Source organism: Pecten maximus, chromosome 18 (assembly GCF_902652985.1).
Source record: "Pecten maximus chromosome 18, xPecMax1.1, whole genome shotgun sequence".
Taxonomy (NCBI): domain Eukaryota; kingdom Metazoa; phylum Mollusca; class Bivalvia; order Pectinida; family Pectinidae; genus Pecten; species Pecten maximus.
In genome coordinates, this window is record NC_047032.1 from 16,556,042 (window position 1) to 16,578,976 (window position 22,935).

General features: G+C 35.5%; 1 protein-coding gene across 2 annotated transcripts; it reads right to left on the bottom strand.

Annotated features, from left to right (window-relative positions):
* Positions 1 to 319: 319 nt before the first annotated feature.
* LOC117316522 (calpain-D-like) lies at positions 320 to 16,082 on the bottom strand. 2 transcript variants are annotated; one of them, XM_033871144.1, is made up of 13 exons: positions 16,005 to 16,082; positions 13,199 to 14,008; positions 11,979 to 12,175; positions 11,273 to 11,456; positions 10,418 to 10,562; positions 9,770 to 9,842; positions 9,210 to 9,338; positions 7,782 to 7,943; positions 6,832 to 6,993; positions 6,026 to 6,219; positions 1,580 to 1,759; positions 888 to 1,063; positions 320 to 695 (listed from the first exon to the last, which is right to left on the bottom strand). In XM_033871144.1, the coding sequence occupies exons 1-11, from the start codon at positions 16,062 to 16,064 to the stop codon at positions 1,623 to 1,625; spliced, it is 2,253 nt and encodes a 750-aa protein (XP_033727035.1). In that variant the 5' UTR covers positions 16,065 to 16,082; the 3' UTR covers positions 320 to 695; positions 888 to 1,063; positions 1,580 to 1,622. The 2 variants fall into 2 exon arrangements, with proteins under 2 accessions (XP_033727035.1, XP_033727036.1); XM_033871145.1 differs by lacking the exon at positions 9,210 to 9,338.
* Between the last annotated feature and the right edge of the window lie 6,853 nt (positions 16,083 to 22,935).

Here is a 22,935-nt window from a genome sequence, read left to right on the forward strand (position 1 = left end):
GGATCGAGAACGAATGAAGCCTGTCGTGTAACACCAGTAAAGGATTTTAATGGTTTATATTTTCGTGCTTTTTGTCAAACGTTTGAACGAAAAAGTGAAAAAATCCAGGAAATTTATGAAAAGGATCATACCTTTTGTATTAAACTATTGAAAATAGCGAAAACAGAACCTTCTCAAAAATGACCTCATTTACAGTATCCGGTATGTTATAGTAGGTCTGGTGTAGAGCCTCAAATTCTGGTGTAAATTCCAGTGGGTTTTAGAATAGGCCGAATCTTATGTAGACCCTCCAATTGTGGTACAATTCTGGTACTTGTGGTACAATTCTGGTACGTTACATATTAGTCCGAGGCCTATGTGGACTCTCCAACTGTGGTGTTATTTCCGGTACGTTACAGAATAGGCCACGGCCTATGTAGACCCTCCAATTGTGGTGTTATTTCCGGTACGTTACAGAATAGACCGCGGCCTATGTGGACTCTCCAACTGTGGTGTTATTTCCGGTACGTTACAGAATAGGCCGCGGCCTATGTAGACCCTCCAATTGTGGTGTTATTTCCGGTACGTGGTGTTTTCCATTTGAGCCACATATTGTTTTGTGCAGACCAGGTTCTGCGCTCATAATATATGTGTATTGACAAGACGTGGACCATCCATGCTTTGAGTCGAGTGGCGTCAAAACTGTCGTCACCTGTCTGTGAACAGAAATTGGAGGCAAAATTGATCAAATTAATCTTAAAGAAATTAACAATGCTTCCCTTTCTAAAATACATAAGAGGTTTATTTTCAAGAGTTTTCAAAGAGCCCCGGGAAGACACATACCGAAAACTTAGCGCTTGGATTTGGAAGATGCTGGTTCTAGTATCCGTATAATTGTTTACTCTTACCTGTGTCTTGGTGGAACACAATCCATAGTGACAAAGCTAACTCGGGTTGAGAGCAGGTAAGAACTTTTGGAAGCATCACATTTAAAGCTGCCATACATTTTAGAACTTGTGTTTTCAAGGACAAAAATGGCGCCGTGCCACCACAACTCATATGAAACTAAGTCATCTTTGCCATGCTGCAATATAGAAGTGTCAGAAATGAGCTTAAGTATTCATCTCAATAGAACATTGATGAATTACTCCTTTTTTCTAGACATTGATGTACTGCGAAATATGACAGGGGAAAATTTGGTTCAGTATTGAAAACAAAATAGATAAACAAGAGAAAATGAATAAAAGATGAAAAAGAATGATTTAGATCTGATACTTATTACACAAATAGATAACCTGTAAGCGTATACCTTCATTTATCAAAATGGACAAAGGGTAATTAACAAAAATTGCCATATATATATGTGTGCGTGACATGCAAAGATATATATCCTAGATAGCATCAAAATAAAATGCAAATGGGAAGATGCAGTAAGTCAATTTTGGTTTCTAATCGACCCCCATAGAAACACGTTTCCTCCATCAACGGCCTCGCACGCTAATGCCGTCGAAGTTACCACTAATTCATTCAACAGATCCAAAGGCTTGTTTTTATGTATGGTTTGAAATGTGTGTCAGAGCGATTAGGAAGTATGGCTGACCTTATTTCGTTTCCCATTTTGAATGGCTAATTGGATTAGGGTATCAGCGAGGGCGGTACGGTAAATCAGGAACATGACTATCGATCTCCTCCGATAGGATCATTTCAGAACTGTGAATGGCCATGACGAAATTTCGATTGAGTTGTTCTTCATCTAATAGTGACTGCCTTCCGTGGCCAGCTGGAAGAAATTAATATCAGGAGACATTCACACAATGACCAATATGCTTCAAAAGTCGTTAAAAGGTCAAAGTACTGGCACCAGACCCTAAGTTGTTTAGTTAAGAATTACCAAGCTAAATTCTAATACTAGATTATCTGCCCCTAGTTTGAAACTTAGGATCAGACATATCCTAGGGATCAAAACCATAAAGCTCAATTTTATTTATAATTTTAATATTCCAGAGACAGGGGGCCAGTCTAAGGTAAAAGGTAAAACAGCGAATCTAGAAAAGTATGTTTTTGACTCAAAATAGACTCCTGACAAAAACCAAAGAATATCGACATGTAAGTGAAATCGTAGATCGACAAAATGAGTGTAACATCTTAACAAATTCAGATTTATACGGCAATGTTTAAAAAAAAAACTGCAAAAGAATAAATCTAGGTGTTTCGGAAGAGTTTTCTACTTCTTCGACAATATCTTCCATCTCTATGTTGCATCCAGGTAATGTAACGTTCTCAAACTGAGAAACATGTATTCATTCATAAGATCACGATGCCACCCATAACATTTTCCCCATGGTGTTCATCAACCTACATCTCTTGAAAATCCAAGATGCACGTTTTATGTCAGAGATGAACTCTGGATTGTGAATACACACTGATATTAAAACTATACAGTGTGAAGAAGCAATGTATGGTCGTTGTCTCTGCTGAAAGGAGAGTTCATGTTTGTAAGTACATTTATGGTCTTGGGTATTTTTAAATATAACTAAGCATCTTTTGTGTCTCTATGATATTCCAACCTTTCACGTTATACATACGTTTTCTTGGTACCATGCTAACGGCAAAATGTGTGGATTTATTAAATTTACATGCTAATTGTAACATTTTGTGATATCTAATCACTGTTAATAAACTTAGATTCGCGTTTTAATGTCGAATTACTTTTCACGGCGATTTAATTTCGCGAATTTTAATAGCCCCAGGATATACGCGAAAATAAGTTTGTTTAGAGTAATTGAAAATAAATAGATATACGGAACAGGGAAGGGACATGGAAACAGTCGGCAATCTTGTTTGGTTTATATAGTGGAAGGGAAGTAACTCCTATTTGCAGTCATTTACTTACCACAGTAACAATATTGTAAACTTAATTATTTCTCTTTGAAACTGTAACTAGACATTCATTGGAGCAAGTTAAATTACAATTAATGCTTTTCTTAAACATTGTGTTTTATGTTCGATCTTTAGAAGATCATTTATAATATTAACTCTCATATATATTCATGCTTCATGAAAGGGCCTGTTTCCAAAATGGCCCCTTCTCTGATTCAAATTTCCTGTTGGTGGTGCATTGCCCATGCCGTTGTGGTCACAAATCTATAAAGTATAAAGATTTAGGTCACTTGGTTTGTTTTTTATGGCTCCTCAAAGTTGTACCTTTCAGAAGCTGTCTAAGTGTTGATAAAATGTGCATGTTATGTAAAATATTAATGAAAATCTAATCAAATGATGGTCACCGTAAAGAATACATTCATGGCATGATTGTGATAAGAAATCATGTTTCCATCGCGCCATTTGGCTGTTTTATGGAAGAAACAATCTCAAAAATGCCATTTTCGATGATAACATTTTAGACACAAAAACTGTGTTTTTTAGAGAATACACCCTTTTATGGGCGTTGGATGCAAACCAATTGTTATCCTATTAAACAGTACATAATATGCTATTGATGAGAGAAAAAATCATCAACATGTAAGTGGTGGAACATTTTCAAATCTTGGGTTGAATTAGCCTATGTTTGAATTGCCAATTTTCCACTTTCTTTAGATAATTAACAAAAACACGAGAGTATTTGCTCGGTATGTTGAGAATATGTACACAGATATGAAAAAAAGTGAGAGAAACACTTTTTCATAAAAAAAATCCAAGATGGCTACTTTACAAGTCCCCGTGGTTGAAGACATTGGCTGACAAATAGACAGAACAACAAACAAAACTAGATCAAGATCAAAACACGGGATTTCCAACTAGAAAATGATTGCAGACATGTTCTCGTTCTGACGAACGCTTTTGTACGTTTTACCTACGATTTCTCTTCGTTTTCTCTTCGCTTCCCTTCTTTAACCGATCAATTGACTTTCAACCCTCTCTGTGACCTTTAACTTTGAAGGTCAAGGTCAAATATGTGCATACCTTTTGTAGCCAGTCATTAATGTTTTATATGTGCCAATTATCAAGTCTGTTAGTGTCAGAGTATTGGAGGAAAAACATTTCTAGTGTAATTGAAGGATAATATTTAATTTTGGCAGTTAAATGTTTTCCTATGTATTTTTTCTGAGATAAAGTTGACGTTTTGACGTGGAAACGTTGCAAACATCTTCAAACAAACGTTTTCTTAAATATACAATAAAAATTAACCGTTTGAAAGAGAATTTGAAATTTTCTATTTTTGATCATTTGACCTCTGTGACCTTGAACGAAGGTCAAGGTCATTGAAAAGCAATCAAGTTTGTAGGCATCCGTACATGCTATCACTATGCCAAATAAAATATCTATGTATGTAAAGATTTTGGAGCAGAGGGTAATTAAGTGCATTTTGGGGAAAATTTGAATTTTGGCGGGAAAACAAACATTTTTCAAAGTGCCATTTCTACGTCATTTTTTATCGCACGACCATAAAACTTGCACCGTTCGTCTTCATTATTCATGCACTTTGCAATGCAAAAAATTAACTCATTTTGAATTTTGAATTTTTGACCTTGATTTGACCTTGCGCTGAGACCTTGACCTTGACATATTTTTTGATAGCATATCGCAGAGAAAAGTGAGCCCCGCCAATGAACTACAAGATGCATTGATTGTTTAAGGAAAAAAACGAACGAACAAAGAACCTGATTCAAAAGAATTTTTGTTTAATTTATTTTTTTTGATTATTTGACCTTGAATGAAGTTCAAGGTCAGTGAAAAATAACTTCTTTTGTAGCCACTCTTACGTTCTATGGTTGTGATAAATATCAAGTCTGTATGTGTTTAAATGAAGGAGCTGAAAAACATTTAGGCATTTTTGCTCGATTTTTTAATTTTGGCGGGGAAAACTTTGAAATTTTATATATCGATACTGTTTATTTAGTCGTTAGATATCATAAAACAGTCATGAAAATATCCGCTCTGATATTCAATATAAAATTTTGTATATAATAAGCTATATAATAGGGTTTCAGACAAGGTTGTTACTCATTTCCCCTTTTCTTTCAATTTACAACCACATTCAGGCGGCGACATGAGAACGTTCCACCACATGGAATTAGCTGATTTTTGGTACACATATGAAACAAGTAAAGCTCTATCCGATTTTGTGATGGAAATATGCATCCAAAACTATATAACGGGAGAAAATTGCAATTTTATGGCATTTTTCTTCATATTTGTGTCTCTGCAAGTGCATTTTCATCCGAGAAAATTTTTGTTTTATGTTTTATGAATAAACACGATGTTTTGGAAATATTTATCAAAAGAAATTTATACTATGTTGCGAATTACAATTTCGAGATAACCTTCTTTTATTTAGGACCTTATGTCTTTGATGCTCAAAATGACAACTTTATAAAAATACATTTTCACTGACATTATGAAATCTGGGTGTCGGAAAGGTGTAAAATTATTCTTCGGAAAAGAAAAAAACTGTAGTTGAGCTAGGTAAGAAATTATACGGGGACAGGCTCCTATGGGGAATTAACATTACTGGAAACAGACCCTTTCAAATATGAGATCCCAGACTTTTAAACAAAACTATAATTTTGACTCAAACGATTTGCAGGAAGACCCTTGAACAAATGGCTAGCTGCTTTATGCAGCATAAGCGTCTTCTATGAACATTTAATCAGAGTATTGTTAAAGTAAGACTATTTGGACCAGCATTTTACAATTGAAATGACTGAACAAAAGGAAAAGGCAGATTTGTGAGAGATGTAGTTGATGAAGACTATGGGCAAGTTCTATGGTCGACAGTATCGTGATATCCCTGAATGGTGGTTCTATTCTCACCAACCCGGTTTATGTATGTATTGGGTAATGGCATTTCCTCCGATTTTATTTCGACCCAGATATATGATTACATACTGCGTGTTTTCTCAATGATTAAAAGACGCTCAACCTTCCGGGATATCTGGTGATAAGTTCCTTGTAATGATTCAACGGATTTCGTGTAGTTGTGTATTATTTCATATTTTGCCCTCGATCATTGGCTACGTTTGTAGGTTGGTATTCCTTTAGTACATACCTGTCTGCCAGTGTTTGAAAGCCAGACACACTATTGTGTAGTAACCTGGCCTAAGGTCAACCTCACACCCAACGAAGCTACGTTGTTGTCTTTGACTTGTTGTTACAACTCTCTTGAATACATTGTGACCCTCCATGTTGTTCTCCATGACAACAATGAAGAGATCTAACGTATTTTCTTTCCCTTCTTGTCCCCTAGATCAAAGGAAATTATCAAAAAATGTATCACATAATTTTCTCTTTTAGATATCCTATGTCACAACGCCTCTATATGTCGTTAATGAAAAATTGTACACCATGAGAATGTATAATAGAACTTCGTGATTAGGTCAATGTAGGGATACAGCTAGAGTAAAACATGGCCGTCGGTCACTGTCGGTACCAATAAACTGAATATGTTATCCTTTAGTTAAATAAGATAGACCGTTCAAGCCTTAAAGCAACATTACGAATGTAAAACCATGAAATCATCAGTTTATTATCAACAACAAAGTTGTCGGGAGTGAAATATCATTCAAATTCAATAACAATGAGTTTCATTGAATGAATAACAGATTAATTTCAATAAGATCTATTTAACAGTATGATGAAAGTCATACATATGCAAGCTTTAATACATTCATAGATAATATGAACGAGATCCAGAGATTATTTAATATATGGAAAATCAAGATTGTTGTATTGTTCTGTGGTTCAAATATGTCAAAAGTCTGAAAGTGGGAAATTGGGAAACGGACTAGAGCAAGATAATGCAATATATCAATGATATCGAAAAATATGACATCTTAAATAACCAATAGTTTATACCTGAAACTTTTCTGGAAGAGTCCTATGTCCAATTGTGTTCTCTCCATAATGGATAAGTTGACAAATTTCCACGGTTTTCCAGCATTTGGAGGGAACACACCTTTGATTCGGACCTCGTGCCAGCCGGATCTTGCCTTACATATGTCAACACTATCAAAGTACCTGTCAAAACATATATATATATATATAATGGTTCTTTGATGTTTAGTTGTCAACAGTTCAGTTTCACAAAATGCTGAGCCTTTCCTTACTTAGACCAACGCTCAACAAGAAGCTAAAATGAGGCAGTGTAAAGGCAGAAAGTTTCGAAAGTAGAGAAAATATAACATCTCAAATTAAGTCGCCACTTGCGACCATGCAGAATGCTTTTAAGTCCAATTATTCTCTGACCATATAGGGCCGTGTAACCAAGGACTGGTCTCATTTGGTTAGTTTATATCGACAAGGTAGCACTCTTAAGCAAACAAGATAAGCGGTTTTTGCAAAATGGAAAAACTCAGTTAGGGTTAGGGTGAAAGAGTCTGCTATTGCCATGTGCTGCCATTCACGAGTGTGGCTTTGATTGAGAATCCGCCTTATTCATCTGATTGCGCTCCATCAGACGTTCATCTATTTCCAAAACTGAAAACAGCTATTTCAGGCACCCTAACCCCAACCCTAACATGCAGTGGATGGCTTTCTGAACAGCCAAGAAAAGCAGTTTTATAAAAGTGGCATTGAGGCCCTTAATTAAACACCCCTGGCAAAAGTGTATAGATACCGAAGGGGATTATGTTGAAAAATAATACAATATGTCCGGCAAAATTCAAATCCTTCAATATGAGGCTCACAACTTATCAATAACCCCTCATATATAGTATGTCTGAATTCTCATTTTGATTAACAACTCCGCTTTTTTTCTAGGATAGATATAAGACATGCATATTAATAACATGCCATAAGAAACATACTTCATGTATTCGTCCAGGCTTATCCAAAATATTCCGTTTTTGTTTTCTGTTGGATTCAGTGCTTTTCTCGAGGACTCTCTAATAGCTGACCATCTCTGCGACCCATCAGACCAATCTCCATTCCAAGACTCCCGACCCCAAGGGTTTCGTATTCGCACCAATCTGTAGAATATTAAGTTGAAGTATACAGTAAAATTATTATTTTCGCGAGGTCTTATATTTCGCTTTTTTCGAGGACATATTTTCCAGACTGCTAAATTGGACATAACTCAAATTGAATTAGTAATGAAATTATTTTCATCATCATCTGAATTTTGGCAATTGTGTTAAGGTCTTAGATGCATCTTATTCAAGTTTGATATCTGGAAATATTTGAAATACGATTGGACAAATAAGCAATATATAATTGACACAAAGATTTTATCCAAATGGTACCACTTAAGGCTTGTCAGTAGTAGCAGTCATCTATTGGTACAACATATTTACTAGTATAGAAGAAAGTTGAAATACATATCTGGTTGTATGATTCCACCTAATAAGATATCTGAATACTGATTTACATATTACTTGTCTTTTCGGACTTGTACTTCTACAATTTCATTGTTTGTTGACTTGGGTTATCGACCCGTGAACAGCCAGGGTCATTTTGAGGTAGGGACTCTATGTAGTTGTTGGTGACTACCTCACTGAACAATATATGGGAGGTCCTCCGCATGTCGTCCAAAGTAACTAGGGTAAAGTGTCTTGCCCAAGGAAGGGGGCCGCGGTGGCCGATTGGTTAAGGTGTACCGACACTTTATCAACTATTAACTATGGTAAAGTGCCTTGCCCAAGGACACAGCCATGGCAGCACAGACCGGCCGTTTCTCAGCTTCCTGAGAAATACAGACAGACACGGGTAGGGAGCGTCGAACCACGTAGTTGGGCCTATAGCCGACTGAGCTATCATGGCCCGATGTACTTCTACAAAGTCATCCTAGTACTTCTTACAGGTACTTAAAGATGGTCTGATGTCGAGTTTTAGACAAACTGATACAGTAATATAATAGTTTTACCAAATATTTGAAGATTTGGTTATGCTGTTTTCTCTAGAAAATGTTCTTTATCTGGACCTTTGATATCTCAAAAGCTCTGCTTAACTCGAAATACAAATTCAATTCCGACAGTAAAATTTTAAGTACATACTTGGTTACCTTGAATGCCCGGGATAAGTTTGTTTATTACCCCCTTAATAACCTCGAGATAACATAGTTCGAATGTATATTGCACCGGATGTAGCTGTTTATTGGTATAGTATGATTTTTGTGATGTCCCGTAGCGATAGGGCAACAGAACTAAAACGCTTTGCCACGTTGCCTTGCATACATTGACTTCTTTTGGTGAACACTTTTAATTCCTTCTGGGCACTCACAGTACAAATATACTTACTGGTTTCCTTGGACATCTCGTACGTCTAATACCGAATAAGCGTGTAGGGAAATGAGACCCATCTTTTTATATTGATCTTTACTGACATTTTTCATTTTTCCAGATCCACAGGACGTGCCCATAAGGAATCTAAATCAATTCATAGTTCTTGTTATTAACTCAAAACATAAATTAGAAATGTTAATAAGTGTTTATCTAAATCTTGGTTGTATAAAGTACACTAATTTAAAATATGTTTTAAAGATGTTGCATGCCACATAGAAATAAAAATTATCAAACAAAAACACAATTTTAGCGCAACTTCGTTTTTGCTAATAAAATAATGTCATGACTTAATATTCGTAATATCTCTAGATTGTCTATTTAACAAAAGGATAAAATATTCGGAAACCTCATTTTATTGATACCGGAAGTGACTGACGGCAATGTTTGCTTATCCGGAACAACTCTAGCTGTATCCCTACACTCGAACCACTGCAAATTGTGATATGCGTTCTCATATACATGTATTACAATTCTATTTACGAACGATATATATAACTAAAAATAAGTGTACCTACTTTGATTCTCTTGCATTCACCAGTTTTGACCACACAACCACTTTGTCAGTTTCCTTATCACCTTCTTCTGAATCTGCAATCGACCAACAGACTACAGCTTGTATTAGTGTAATTAGCGTATGAATATGTATCAAATACAAAAAAATGTACCTACTTCAGTTAGATATTTTAAAATGTCGTTATCTGTGGATACAATAAACCATGAAAATACAATTATCATTTGAATATGATATCTTTATTTTTAATAATTCATGTTCACAAAGTTTGCTCAGTATACTTTCAAAAAAAAAATCAGAAGCAAGACGGATATTTGTTTGCATTGTACATACGGTAAGTAAATAATACTTTGAATGTAAATTTAGTAATAAATAAAGTCAGTACCGAACAATGAATCTGAACACTACAAATTCAACTTTTGAAAAGAAAAAGATGCATTTCCCTGAAAATACCTAATTAACCTTAATTCCTAATTTTTTTTCATTAACGTGGCATCTATTTTTGCAATTCCATCCTCAAAAATTGCGCGAAAAGTATAAACCAATCAAAAAAGTTTAATATTACACAGCATTTTGCAATATACTATAATTCAATAAAAACTATAGGTATTTTATATCAATAATTGTTATCAATTATAAGTAATTGCATTACCTTGAAAACTGATGTGTTCGCACGGTTCTCCGGTGAGTAGGGAGAGAGCCTCCACCGTGTGACCAGACGCCAATGCCTGGTAACAACCAAACAACTTGGCAGCCGCTTTCTCGATCAAAGGAATCCAAAGCTGATTCCGTTTTCCCTGAAATCAATTAAGAATGGTAAAAGGATATTTGTATCCAAACCTTATAACGGACCTGTCACTATGGAGTATATGTTTGAAAGGAGGAGATGTGCCTAATTAATCATTTTATGGTATAAATAATAATAACAATATAATCTTGACGTGTGAACAAAATAGATAAAAAAAAATTAGGTCTTTTTTTATCAAATCCTTGTAAGGGTTATTTGACCTTGGGAGTATATTTCCAAAGAAAGGAAACTACGGAATTAATGTTTTATGAATTTGAACAACAGTGATATAACTGTAGCTGGACGCGTAAACAATAACGTAACTGTAACTCAAATAGGAACAAAAATATACTTACACGGATACACCAGAAAACGTACCAGGTGTTCCGGAAGGTAACGCATTGTTTGAATAACGTGATATAACGTTCCATGTTATCACATTTTAGTATTATCACACTCATTATAGCGTTTACGCGATAAAAAAAAAAGGTAAACAAAGAACTGACATAATAGCTTTACTGTAATTCTAACTCGAAAACAATAATACGAGGGCAAAATACCAGCAAATACATACATTTGCATGGAGACCTTTTAAATAAGTACAAGGCGAATACGACCAGGCATTCCGGAAGAGTAAGCGTCTTCTGCTCCATTAACTACACAACTTATTTAACATTTTAAGGAGAAATACAAGAAAAATTATAGACAGCTGTTACTCACCCTTGAGTAGAGAAAACGATTGCTAGTGTCACATGGAAACGCGTCATCGACCAGAACTATTTTCCAGCAGCCATCTTTACATAATCGTAAATGGTAGGCTCCCTCGTCGCAAAACGTTTTGGTGAGTATTATTTTTTCCAGTAGCTCCTTTCGATCTGCGAGTACTGCTAGAGCACTCAGATACCTGATGAAACAGAAATAGAGATTTGTCATTATTTTGTTTCAACAACATGGTGATCAAGGTATGATAATGCTTTGTAATATGCTTACACATTTAAACACTTCATGAACTAGTTAAAATCAATATGAATGTTGATATACATATAGAGCACAAGTCTTTCATATAACAAACAGTTATCTGCAAGCGTTCGAAGATATCTCCCAAAATTGGCATAATTCTTTAGCAATTGGCCATTTACTTTATCTATGACTAGAAGTCCACTTACTGTAAATTGGACGTTTTTGATCGTATGACCGAATTTAAAAAGAGATTAGTGTTTTGACGAATTGGCACTTTCACAATATTTGGTCATATTGAACAATATAGAGAAACTACAATTCATGGTATAATAATTTAGCTGAATGCTTTGTGTGCGAAAATTACAAAAAATAGATTACTGCTAAATATGTACGTTTATAGTATTTCGGAATGGATAAAATTAAGTTAAATCCTATCTTTAATTCAGTGATACAACAGAGAACCTACCAACAATTTCCAAGGTAACCCTGCTCGATATCGTCTGGCAAGGGATTATCTCTATAAACAACCCATTTCTCGCGTTGGTTTCCCGTATAGATGTCGTGGCAACGACGCCATTGTGGGTTATTCCCTTCTTTCTTGGGTTTTGTATATAGTGACGTAACATCATGAGGAAAATCAGCGTCCGTGAATTTTTTCTTTTTCTGAAATATAGAATCAATTTAAGGATTGTAAGACACGCAGTTAGTAGTTAATCAAGTAAAGGGAAAGCATTGTAAAATTATGTGAAAACTTATCCCGTTTGGACCACGTTTTCAACATCTTGAATACCCTTCCCTGAATGATACATCGGGCCATTTTATCGAACTTGCTTCAATGAAGTTGAAAATGGGACGGACGGACGGCGGTCGGACAGCTACGCACAAACAACGAAACAAACTAGTTCTAGTATTTGACTAAAAGGGTGATTTAAAGACAATAATTAAATATAACAATGTGATGTTTATCATTTCGACGAAATAAAGACCGAACGCATAAAAGACATTTTGACTATAGCTACTCTTAGTAAGTTTGCTATTGACGACAGTTTCCTAATTTAAGTTTTCGTGTGTTGTATATGATATGTTGTTTGTTGAAAGTAAGAATTCGACATTCTACAACAATGATACTTGTTTACTTGTTTGCTAATCCTATATAATGAAATTGATGTGTTTTATATAGCATTGCTATGACTTTATTTCAGCATTTTTGAAGTAACGTTTAAACCAATTCTACATATTTTTCATTGAATTTTTAAGGTTGTGAAATACTCTGATATTGTAAAAATAAATACTCATATATCAATAATATTTCGCAAACCAGATCTGCAATAACAGTGCTATGATTTAAAATGGCTCATTTCTAAAATATCTTTCAATGCCTGAACAACTATAATCCGACCTAAATGACTTCTCAACTAACCTCATAATACCATTCTTATTTGATCCAAGGTAAACTTCCATATAGTGAGAATAGGCATTTCAAGGGAGTTGATTGCATCCGAACTACAGGTGACGTCACGATGTCGCGCTGATTGAACTATGAACCGGTAGGCTTAACATCTACATACATACCCCATTTTTTAAGTAACAGTAGGCATACAAATATAGCTTAACCGTATATGAAAAGTCATTATGGTCTGACTCCCTGACAATACAAGCATAAAATAGAAATGATTTGAAACCTACCTCTCTACAGTATTTTGTAATACTTATCCATCTCTTCAAAGCATCTGCTTCTTCTTTCCTTTGTAGATCCACAACGCGCATGCTCTGTTTGTGTTGGAGTCGCTGTCTCTTCGCCACACGAGAGGTAGGAGCTGCCACTGCAACTGACGACGGACAAATGCTGTCACACATTTCACATTTTTCTGTCATCAACTGAGAATTCAGAAATGTACAAATTTTGCATCGCCATTGATCAGTAGACTCCGAATTATCGCCAAGTTTCTTGTCATTTTTTCGCGCGTTTTTTCCAGAATTATCTTTTCCGTTTCGTTTACTTGAAGTGTCTGTACTTGTTCCTTTAGTGATTTTGTCTTTGTCGTTGCCTTTTCCGATTGTCACTTTATCTTTTGTTTCCTTTTCCTTCCCTTTATTGTCCCCGGTAGCACCATCACTGGTTCCAGTATTTCCCGCCTGCCAGTCCCTTTGCTTTTCACACATATCACACATGTATAAAGTTTCGGGATTTAGAAATGTACACCATTTGCAATGCCATTTTTCTACTTTGAATTCTTCCTCGTAACTGATAAGTCTTGCAACCGGTTTATTTCTTTTTTGACATTTTTTACATGATTTTTCACGTATGGTATTGTCAAAATGACAATTTGTGCAGGTCCATCCTCCAATTTGTTCGCCATTCTCCGTTATCGTAACCTCGGTATGGATTCTTTGTTGATGACACGCATTACAACGTTTTCGGAAGTTCTCGTTCTGTAGAGTACAGTGTTGACAAGTCCATTTAACTTCTCTAGATTGTGGTCCACTCATGTTCTCCTAAGAAATGAGAATAATTTATATAAAAAATGGTATATTTCAAATCAAATATGCAATTTGAAAAAGTTCATACTTGACAGATGTGTACATGAATTAAGTATTTATCTTCATTTGGTCCATTCCATTTTCACCTCCCCAGTTCTCAATTCGACAACATGATATTCCTTGTTCGGTCTACATTTATATGACGAGCGCCACTTAAAATACGCTTACCTCTCCGGAACGCATGAGTTTGATATTTTCTATGGATTCCATATACGTTTTGTTCATAATTCTCCCATACTCTATCAATTTTCAGTAATAATTAAGGCGTCGTTGGCATGTTGTTGTTTTCTTGCTGTATTTGTTTTCATTCTTTTAGCTTAGATTATAAAACAATTTTAGAAACATTCTATACATTTCTTTTCAAAATTAAATCAAAACTTTTTTTATCAGGAATGGAATAAACTAATTAACATTATATCTAAATAATTAGGTTTAAAATTAACTTCTCGTCTCCTCGTCTGAAAAATTGATTCAAACATCGAAGAGTAGACCCCTATCTCTAGTTGATTTATATGATTTTTTCATCTAAAATATGTCTGATTCTAGGTTTCAAACTAGGTGGAAATAATCTAGTATTAGAACTTAGCGGAGCAATTCTTAACAAAACCCTATGGGGCTGGTGGTCAGTGTAATCGAAGATCGGTCATTTTTCATATAAATTCTCTAGTATTCAGATTCTTTTTTGTACTTTACAGGTTCAAATACTGTCAGATATACAGTGAAACATCTTTATCAAGACCACCTTGGGGTGTGAGTGAAAGTGGACTGTGTTCTGCACATGTACCACTTGTATATATATACTTTTAATATATGATTAAACTTTAACACATTCTATGTTAGATATGTTTTTGTTAAGTAATTTAAATAATGCAATGCATGCATTTTTGTAATAATTTTTTTAAAATCAATATTAAATTCTTATTTATTTGACATAGCCATTAAATAGCCATAAAATGTCAAAAACAACTCATAAATTATTCATGTCTTGATATCAGCTCTGATAAGATGGTCTTAATATAAAGTGAAGATAAACATTGATTGCGTCATATGGAAAACATAGCTGCTTAAGTACTTGTCTACTTCTTGTGCAATCGATGTGGTGTTAGCCGCAGAGCTATGTATTTAAATCATGTAGACATGTGGGTTGTTTACAAATTGTTATTAACAATAGCAGCGTGTAGACACTTGTCTTGTTGCCTGGATAGAAACTATGTACAACAGCATATCGATAATGGAAGGCAATTGACGAGAACTTTAGAAAAACCTTGTAGGATATATAGCACAATTCTATACATTACCGCCTCCCCGAAGGATTTTATAGAAGGAACAAAACTTTTAATTTAAAATTAGTGTTAGAAATACAGTGATGCTGAATATTGAATATAAAACTGCATCATACAGCTGTTTTCTCTATGATTCCTGACCTCCCTTAAATTCTTTCTGGATTTTCACAATTTTTGCCCTTAGCGTCCCTGACGAGTCCTTGAGGGATTGTAACATTGTTGGTGTCACTTTTACCGAATGTTAATCTAGACTAGACCCCCCCCCCCCCCCCCCCCAAAAAAAAAAAAAAAAAACGTCTAAAAGTATGCTATACACACTAGAGAAGGTCACACTACACGTAGACTGTAACAAGTTACAATGTCAACATGATTAATATAAAGTGTTAGAAGCTATGTGAACGCATCCTTTAGTAAGGGTTTAAATATCATACAAGTCAAGCTATAGGCAATAACGATCATACATGTACTTTGACATATGATACTTGAACTCCACTTCCTCATAACCCAGATGTTTAACGTACCGAAAGCGAAAGTAGACAACATGCAATAATAGAGATAAACAGCATACTAATACATAGAAAACATATGTTTCCGTGTTTATGACAGATATAAAGATCTCCTATGAATGTTAACTTTTTTAGGTAGGGAAAAATTCGTGTAATACTTACAGTTCTGTCGTCCGATTTCAGCACTGTCGACAAAGAGGTAAAATATGGTCGAATGCGCATGCTCTGAGCGCTAGTAATGTATACACATCTAAAATACAATTCTATATTTAGACTTACCTGGTATTATTATGAAGTAGATACGGTAATATATGTATCAAACTACATAGACAGAATGCATTACATTGTTAGTACAATACAATACAATACAATACAATACAACACGAAATTATTTATTTGATGTCACATTACATTTCTATAAAATACATATATATGGGATATATAACCAGACTCAATCTTTCTAATACAATACTGCCCTGCAGGTAGAGCGTAAGAATTGTACCTGCTGCCCCCATTGCATGATCGTAAGAGGCGACTAAATTTGGGATCTTATATTTTCTCTTCTTTCTGAACAACTTTCTTCTTCCTGATGTCTCCCTTGACAATGCCTCACTTTTGGCCTTTAGTTGAAGCGTTCGCCCCTGTGAGGAAGGCTTTGGGTTCTGTCCCCTAGCCGAGACATACCAGAGTCTTTAAAAATGGTAGTTGCTGTTCATGCTAAGCGCTCAGCATATTAGGAGTGGGACGACTGGTTCGCCCGTTGTCAGTATAATGTGACCGGGTGGGGTGTGCTGCTGGGTGTCTTCAGCAGTATGCATCAGTGGGGTAGCACTATAAATCGCAAATGATCCGGCCTATCACAAGGAGACTTAACACGAACATACCGCAGCCTCCCAAAACACACATACGCACTCGCCACACGCATGCATATCGCACGCACGGGTGGCCGTCCATAAATGACCTTAGCTGTTAATAGGACGTTAAACAAAATAAACCAAACCAAACCAAATCTAATACAATATATTTATTAATGTTGGACATTTCTAAATATCTTCAGATGGATACAGGCGAGAGAGCAGGGGATTTGGAGACCTCCCTACCTAAAGCAGGCTCTCTGGCTGTTCAACATATACATAAGTAATACATGTATAAAACAGTCATATTTATCCTTTTCCTGGGATTAATATCGATCCTGTCCTTTATGAGATTATATATTTACTTTTTTTATATCTATATTTCACTGTATATCAGAACAAGTTCCGATTTTACGTTCCTTAACTTTAAAAAATCTTCCTTAAATTCTGAAATGCTTCCCAATAGAAAATGTAAGTTAGAGAATACCTTAAAGATTCTTGATGATCTGATGATGAAACTGCGTCAAGAACCTATTTGCAATGTCATTTCGCCACTATTAAAAAAATAATATAATAAAGTAATATATATGTATCACAAGTGCAACTCCCCTTACTACTTTTATTGGGAGCTTTTTTACCTTTTACCATCTTATTTATCCTTAATATCAAACCGAGCATGTTCTACTTAGTTGGTTCAGTCATATTTGTACACATCTCCCTTATAGCAGGTATCCTTTAATTAACTGATCTTATGACAATCTTATCACGGGCGACAATTTAAAGTCCCGAAATAGACTAAGATTTTTCTACAGGCTTCAAAGCAATTTACGTGTGTGTGTTCATTAAATGTTTCAATTTCCTTAGATACTGAAGCAGTCAATACAACAGGAATATTAGGAACTTGGCTAGTAAAACTTTGGTGGACATTGCATATATGGTTCTTATATCTATCTTATCATCTTGACAATTTCCACCTCCTATATAAACAAACTGTGGGGTATCGGATCTTAAATTGGGTTCAACAATACCCCCTTAAAGGGTTTGGTGAAGCCATTACCTTATCAAGGGGAGGGGACACAGTTAGTCTCCCCCTCACTCACCCATCCAACCCCTGCACCAGAACGGAGTATGACCAAATTCTGCAATACAACGTACACAATATTTCACTTCTCGAATATCCTCTACCTCAGGTGAACTAATATACTAGAATGCATCTCGCAATGATTGGACGAAATCAGAAAACCTTTATATAAATAGGTGACATTGAAATTAAAAAATATAAATGTTAACAGAATCAAAATAGTTCTGTGACAACAGATGTATAATAAATCTGGTCGCACTATAGTTAGGATGTATTTAGCTCAGCGTTCGTCACCTTCAACTCTTTCTGTATTTTAAAAATACTGTAAACGTGGTTATTTTCGCGGGGGGGGGGGGGGGGGGGGGGGGGGGGGTAATTATACGATTTCGATATGTATACTATACGCGTTCGGGTAATTTTCGTGATCGATCCACCTTCGTTTGTAGTTCGAGATTATGCATATTGATATCAAAATAATACGCACGGGGGGAATTTTCGCGATCAAAAGGAAGCATAAATTTCCACGTTTACAGTAGCTACTTCAGAACTGTAAATGTTTACAGGGTTTTGGCACTAAAACTCGCTCCATTGTCCATATACACGCATTAGGTATATATAAATATGGACCTGAAATTTGGAATTGTGTCAATTCCATATATACTAATTTAAGTTTATAAATAGTAACAGGAAGGGTTTTTTTCAAAAGAGAGATTCCAAAAAATGTAGCTGTACAACGTGGTCTGGATGAATAGAGAATGGTAGATTATTGATATGGAGCAGATATACACAGACAATCAATCGAGTGTGGATCGCAAAGACGAACAATACATAGAATAGTATTCTGAAGACAATGAAATTCCGGAAAACAATGCAGAAATTTATTATATTACATGTGACCAAAATATACTGGAATCTGAAGATGTTTATATCACTAAACACAAGGGCTGCATTTGTATTAGGAGATATTCATCATATTTAAGTATGATATTTTCTGGAGTGAAGACAACTGCCAGGCTTTGTTTTCATTTGTATGGATTTGTATCTTGGTATTGGAGGACCGAGTAGTCTAGTGGCAATTACTTTGACTTGTGGATTTACTGCAATCAAACCTGTTACAATATCATCCCTTACAATAGTAAGTGGTAAGGGCATACATTTACAGGACGGAAAGGAAAGATTATTAATTACAAAATCCTGATGATTATTTTCCTTAATCGATACATAGAGTAAACATGTTGCCATATATATATATCAAGTTTCAATACATCTTACCCACTCTAATTAGTAACCTTAAAACTTCATATAACATCGAGAGGTACTTAGCAAAAAAATGTGACAAGGAAGCTACTTTTATTGAGGATTTCAGTGCTTACCATTCAGCTTTTAGAAAATAAATATAACCATTACATTAAGGTAGTGTCTTTCATTATGAAATAGATTTCAATTTACCAACGTAATTAATTTTGATATTTTTTCAATTTGCTTGTGTTTTTGTCGGACTCGTTTCTTTTCCATTAAATGTTTTTATTAGCAATAGTCAGTTGTTTTTTTTGTCACCCTTTCAGAAATTGCCTTTGCTTTCGTCGGAAATCTCGTTCCCTCTTCTCTTCTTCCTTTTATGTTTCCTTTCTCTCTTATCTTTGTATTTCCTTTTTAAAACCAGCTTCTACTTTTTATCCAAACTATCCCCCAATCCCATTTTTCAATTAGCTCCAGGCAATATATTCATTGGTTGATTGTTTTCAATTCTACATACACTATACTGCCCAATAATTAAGAATGTAATAGTAGATTATAGTAGATTTAAAATACACCAAAAATGTAGGAGTATTCATAAAAACTGATTACATGTACATAATTAAGAGAGTATTGATGTATATGTTTGTCTGGAACTAATAATAAAAAAAAAAAAAAAAAAGTTTCAATACATCTGAAATTAAATCTACCATACTCCCTTGAGAGCACCATATGTAAAATAAGGAATTAATTTGATTCATAAATCAGTTCTAAAATATCGCCCATATATGCAAGAGCTTTTTACCTTTTAAAAAAAATCCAGTATTGGAGTTTTCTTTTTCACCCAAGCGAAGCTTATATATCATTTACAATCATTTGATGTACCTCCGTGTGTCATAACAGAGGAACATGTATATATATATACATTATGTATATATATATATATTCAATAAACCGTTATAAGACAATTTTTAATACTAGAATTGGTCAAAATGTTTAGATATTCTCCAAAGTTTAAATCTATTTAGATAATACTTACCTTCGGTTATTCTACTACGTGTTTTTACATAAGTTAGGCATCAAGCTAACCAGACACTGAAACCTGAGACGTAGATCCAGGTCATATACATAATACAGTTCTGTTGAACGAGCAGATATATAAAGCATCATTAGCTTATCGATACAATATTCAAATTATCATTGCTGGACGAAGGCTAATACTCTCCAAATACTTTTATCGAAATTTTCGCTTCAAAAATAAGTTCCCGTATAGATAAAACAAAACAACATAACAATAATGTTAGATTTGATAGTGTTCAACACAAAAGACTGTGTACGAAACAGTGTTGGGAATGTTGGGAATCATTCGGAAGGTATTGTACTATATAAACAACAGTATTGTACTATATAAACAACAGTATTGTATTATATAAACAACAGTATTGTACTATATAAACAACAGTATTGTACTATATAAACAACAGTATTGTACTATATAAACAACAGTATTGTACTATATAAACAACAGTATTGTACTATATAAACAACAGTATTGTACTATATAAACAACAGTATTGTACTATATAAACAACAGTATTGTACTATATAAACAACAGTATTGTACTATATAAACAACAGTATTGTACTATATAAACAACAGTATTGTACTATATAAACAACAGTATGGTACTATATAAACAACAGTATGGTACTATATAAACAACAGTATTGTACTATATAAACAACAGTATTGTACTATATAAACAACAGTATTGTATTATATAAACAACAGTATTGTACTATATAAACAACAGTATTGTACTATATAAACAACAGTATTGTACTATATAAACAACAGTATTGTACTATATAAACAACAGTATTGTATTATATAAACAACAGTATTGTACTATATAAACAACAGTATTGTATTATATAAACAACAGTATTGTACTATATAAACAACAGATAATACCGTAATTCTAGCTCAAAATGATGAAAAAAATCATTGAGGACTATTTTGTAAAATATTCCCTTATGCTATTAAGTTATTATGTTATGTCAATTCTAAAACATACCTACCTGATCACTTTAAATCACATATCTGGTCAAATTTGTATCAACACACTGACATATAGTTCTTCTATCATTTCTGCTCTGTAGGCATTGACGTTTATGGGCGTCTCCTGGTCTGTCATATCCGGTATCCTGACCCTGTTTCTGGCTTTTTCTCCCCTTTTATTTTTGTTGTTTTTTGTTTTTTTGGGGAGGGGGGGGGGGGGGGGGGGGGGGGGGGGGGGGGGGGGGGATGTTAAATGGTGTCACAACTATGCCTTATCTCTTCTAACAACTTGTTATGAATAGTAGAACCACTTCGTATGCCTCAATGTTTTGTTTTACATTTTACATTGCTTGGTACTGTATACAATATAAAGGATATATATAATACATAGATGAACGGTACTGGGATGCAAACACAAATTACACACAACCACACAAATCAAACACAATTAATACACAACCACACACACAATTTACACTCAACCACACACAATTTAAACTCAACCACACACACAATTTACACTCAACCACACACAATTTAAACACAACCACACACACAATTTACACTCAACCACACACACAATTTACACTCAACCACACACACAATTTACACTCAACCACACACACAATTTACACACAATCACACACACAATTTACACACAACCACACACACAATTTACACTCAACCACACACACAATTTACACTCAACCACACACAATTACACTCAACCACACACACAATTTACACTCAACCACACACAATTACACACAACCACACACACAAGGACTGGGCACACACAAGCACACACAAGGGACACACAAGCACACACACAAGGGACGCAACCACACACACAAGGGGCACGCAACCACACACACAAGGGACACGCAACCACACCAGGCAAACACAACCACACACACAAGTGACACACAAGCACACACACAAGGACACACAAGCACACACACAAGGGACACACAAGCACACACACAAGGACACGAAACCACACACACAAGGGACACACAACCACACACACACAAGGGACACAACCAACAAAACAGGGGACACGCAACCCACACACACAAGGACACGCAACCACACACAAGGGACACAACCACACACACAAGGGACACACAACCACACACACAAGGTTACAACAACAACCACACACAAGGACACACAACCAACAAACAAATGACACTCAACCACACAAACAAGGACACGCAAACCACACACACAATGGACACTGCAACCACACCAGCAAACACAACCACACCACAAAGTGGACACACAACCACAAAACAAGGACACTGCAACCACACACACAGGGTACACGCAACCACACACACAATTTACACGCAACACACACACAAGGGACACAACCACACACACAAGGGACACACAACCACACACACAAGGGACACGTCAACCACACAAACAAGGGACACGCAACCACACACAAGGGTAAACTCAACCACACACACAAGGGTACACGCAACCACACACAAGGTAAACACAACCACACGCACAATGGGACACGCAACCACACACACAAGGACACGCAACCACACGCACAAGGGACACTGCAACCACAACACACAAGGCACACCCAAGCAACACACAAGGACACACAACCACACACACCAAGTGGACACGCAACCACACACACAAGGGACACGCAACCACACACAAGGGACACGTCAACCACACAACACACAGGGACACGAACCACACACAAGGGACACACAACCACACACACAAGGACGGGACACACAAGCACACACAAGGGACACACAAGCACACACACAAGGACACGCAACCACACACACAAGGGACACGCAACCACACACACAAGGACACAACCAC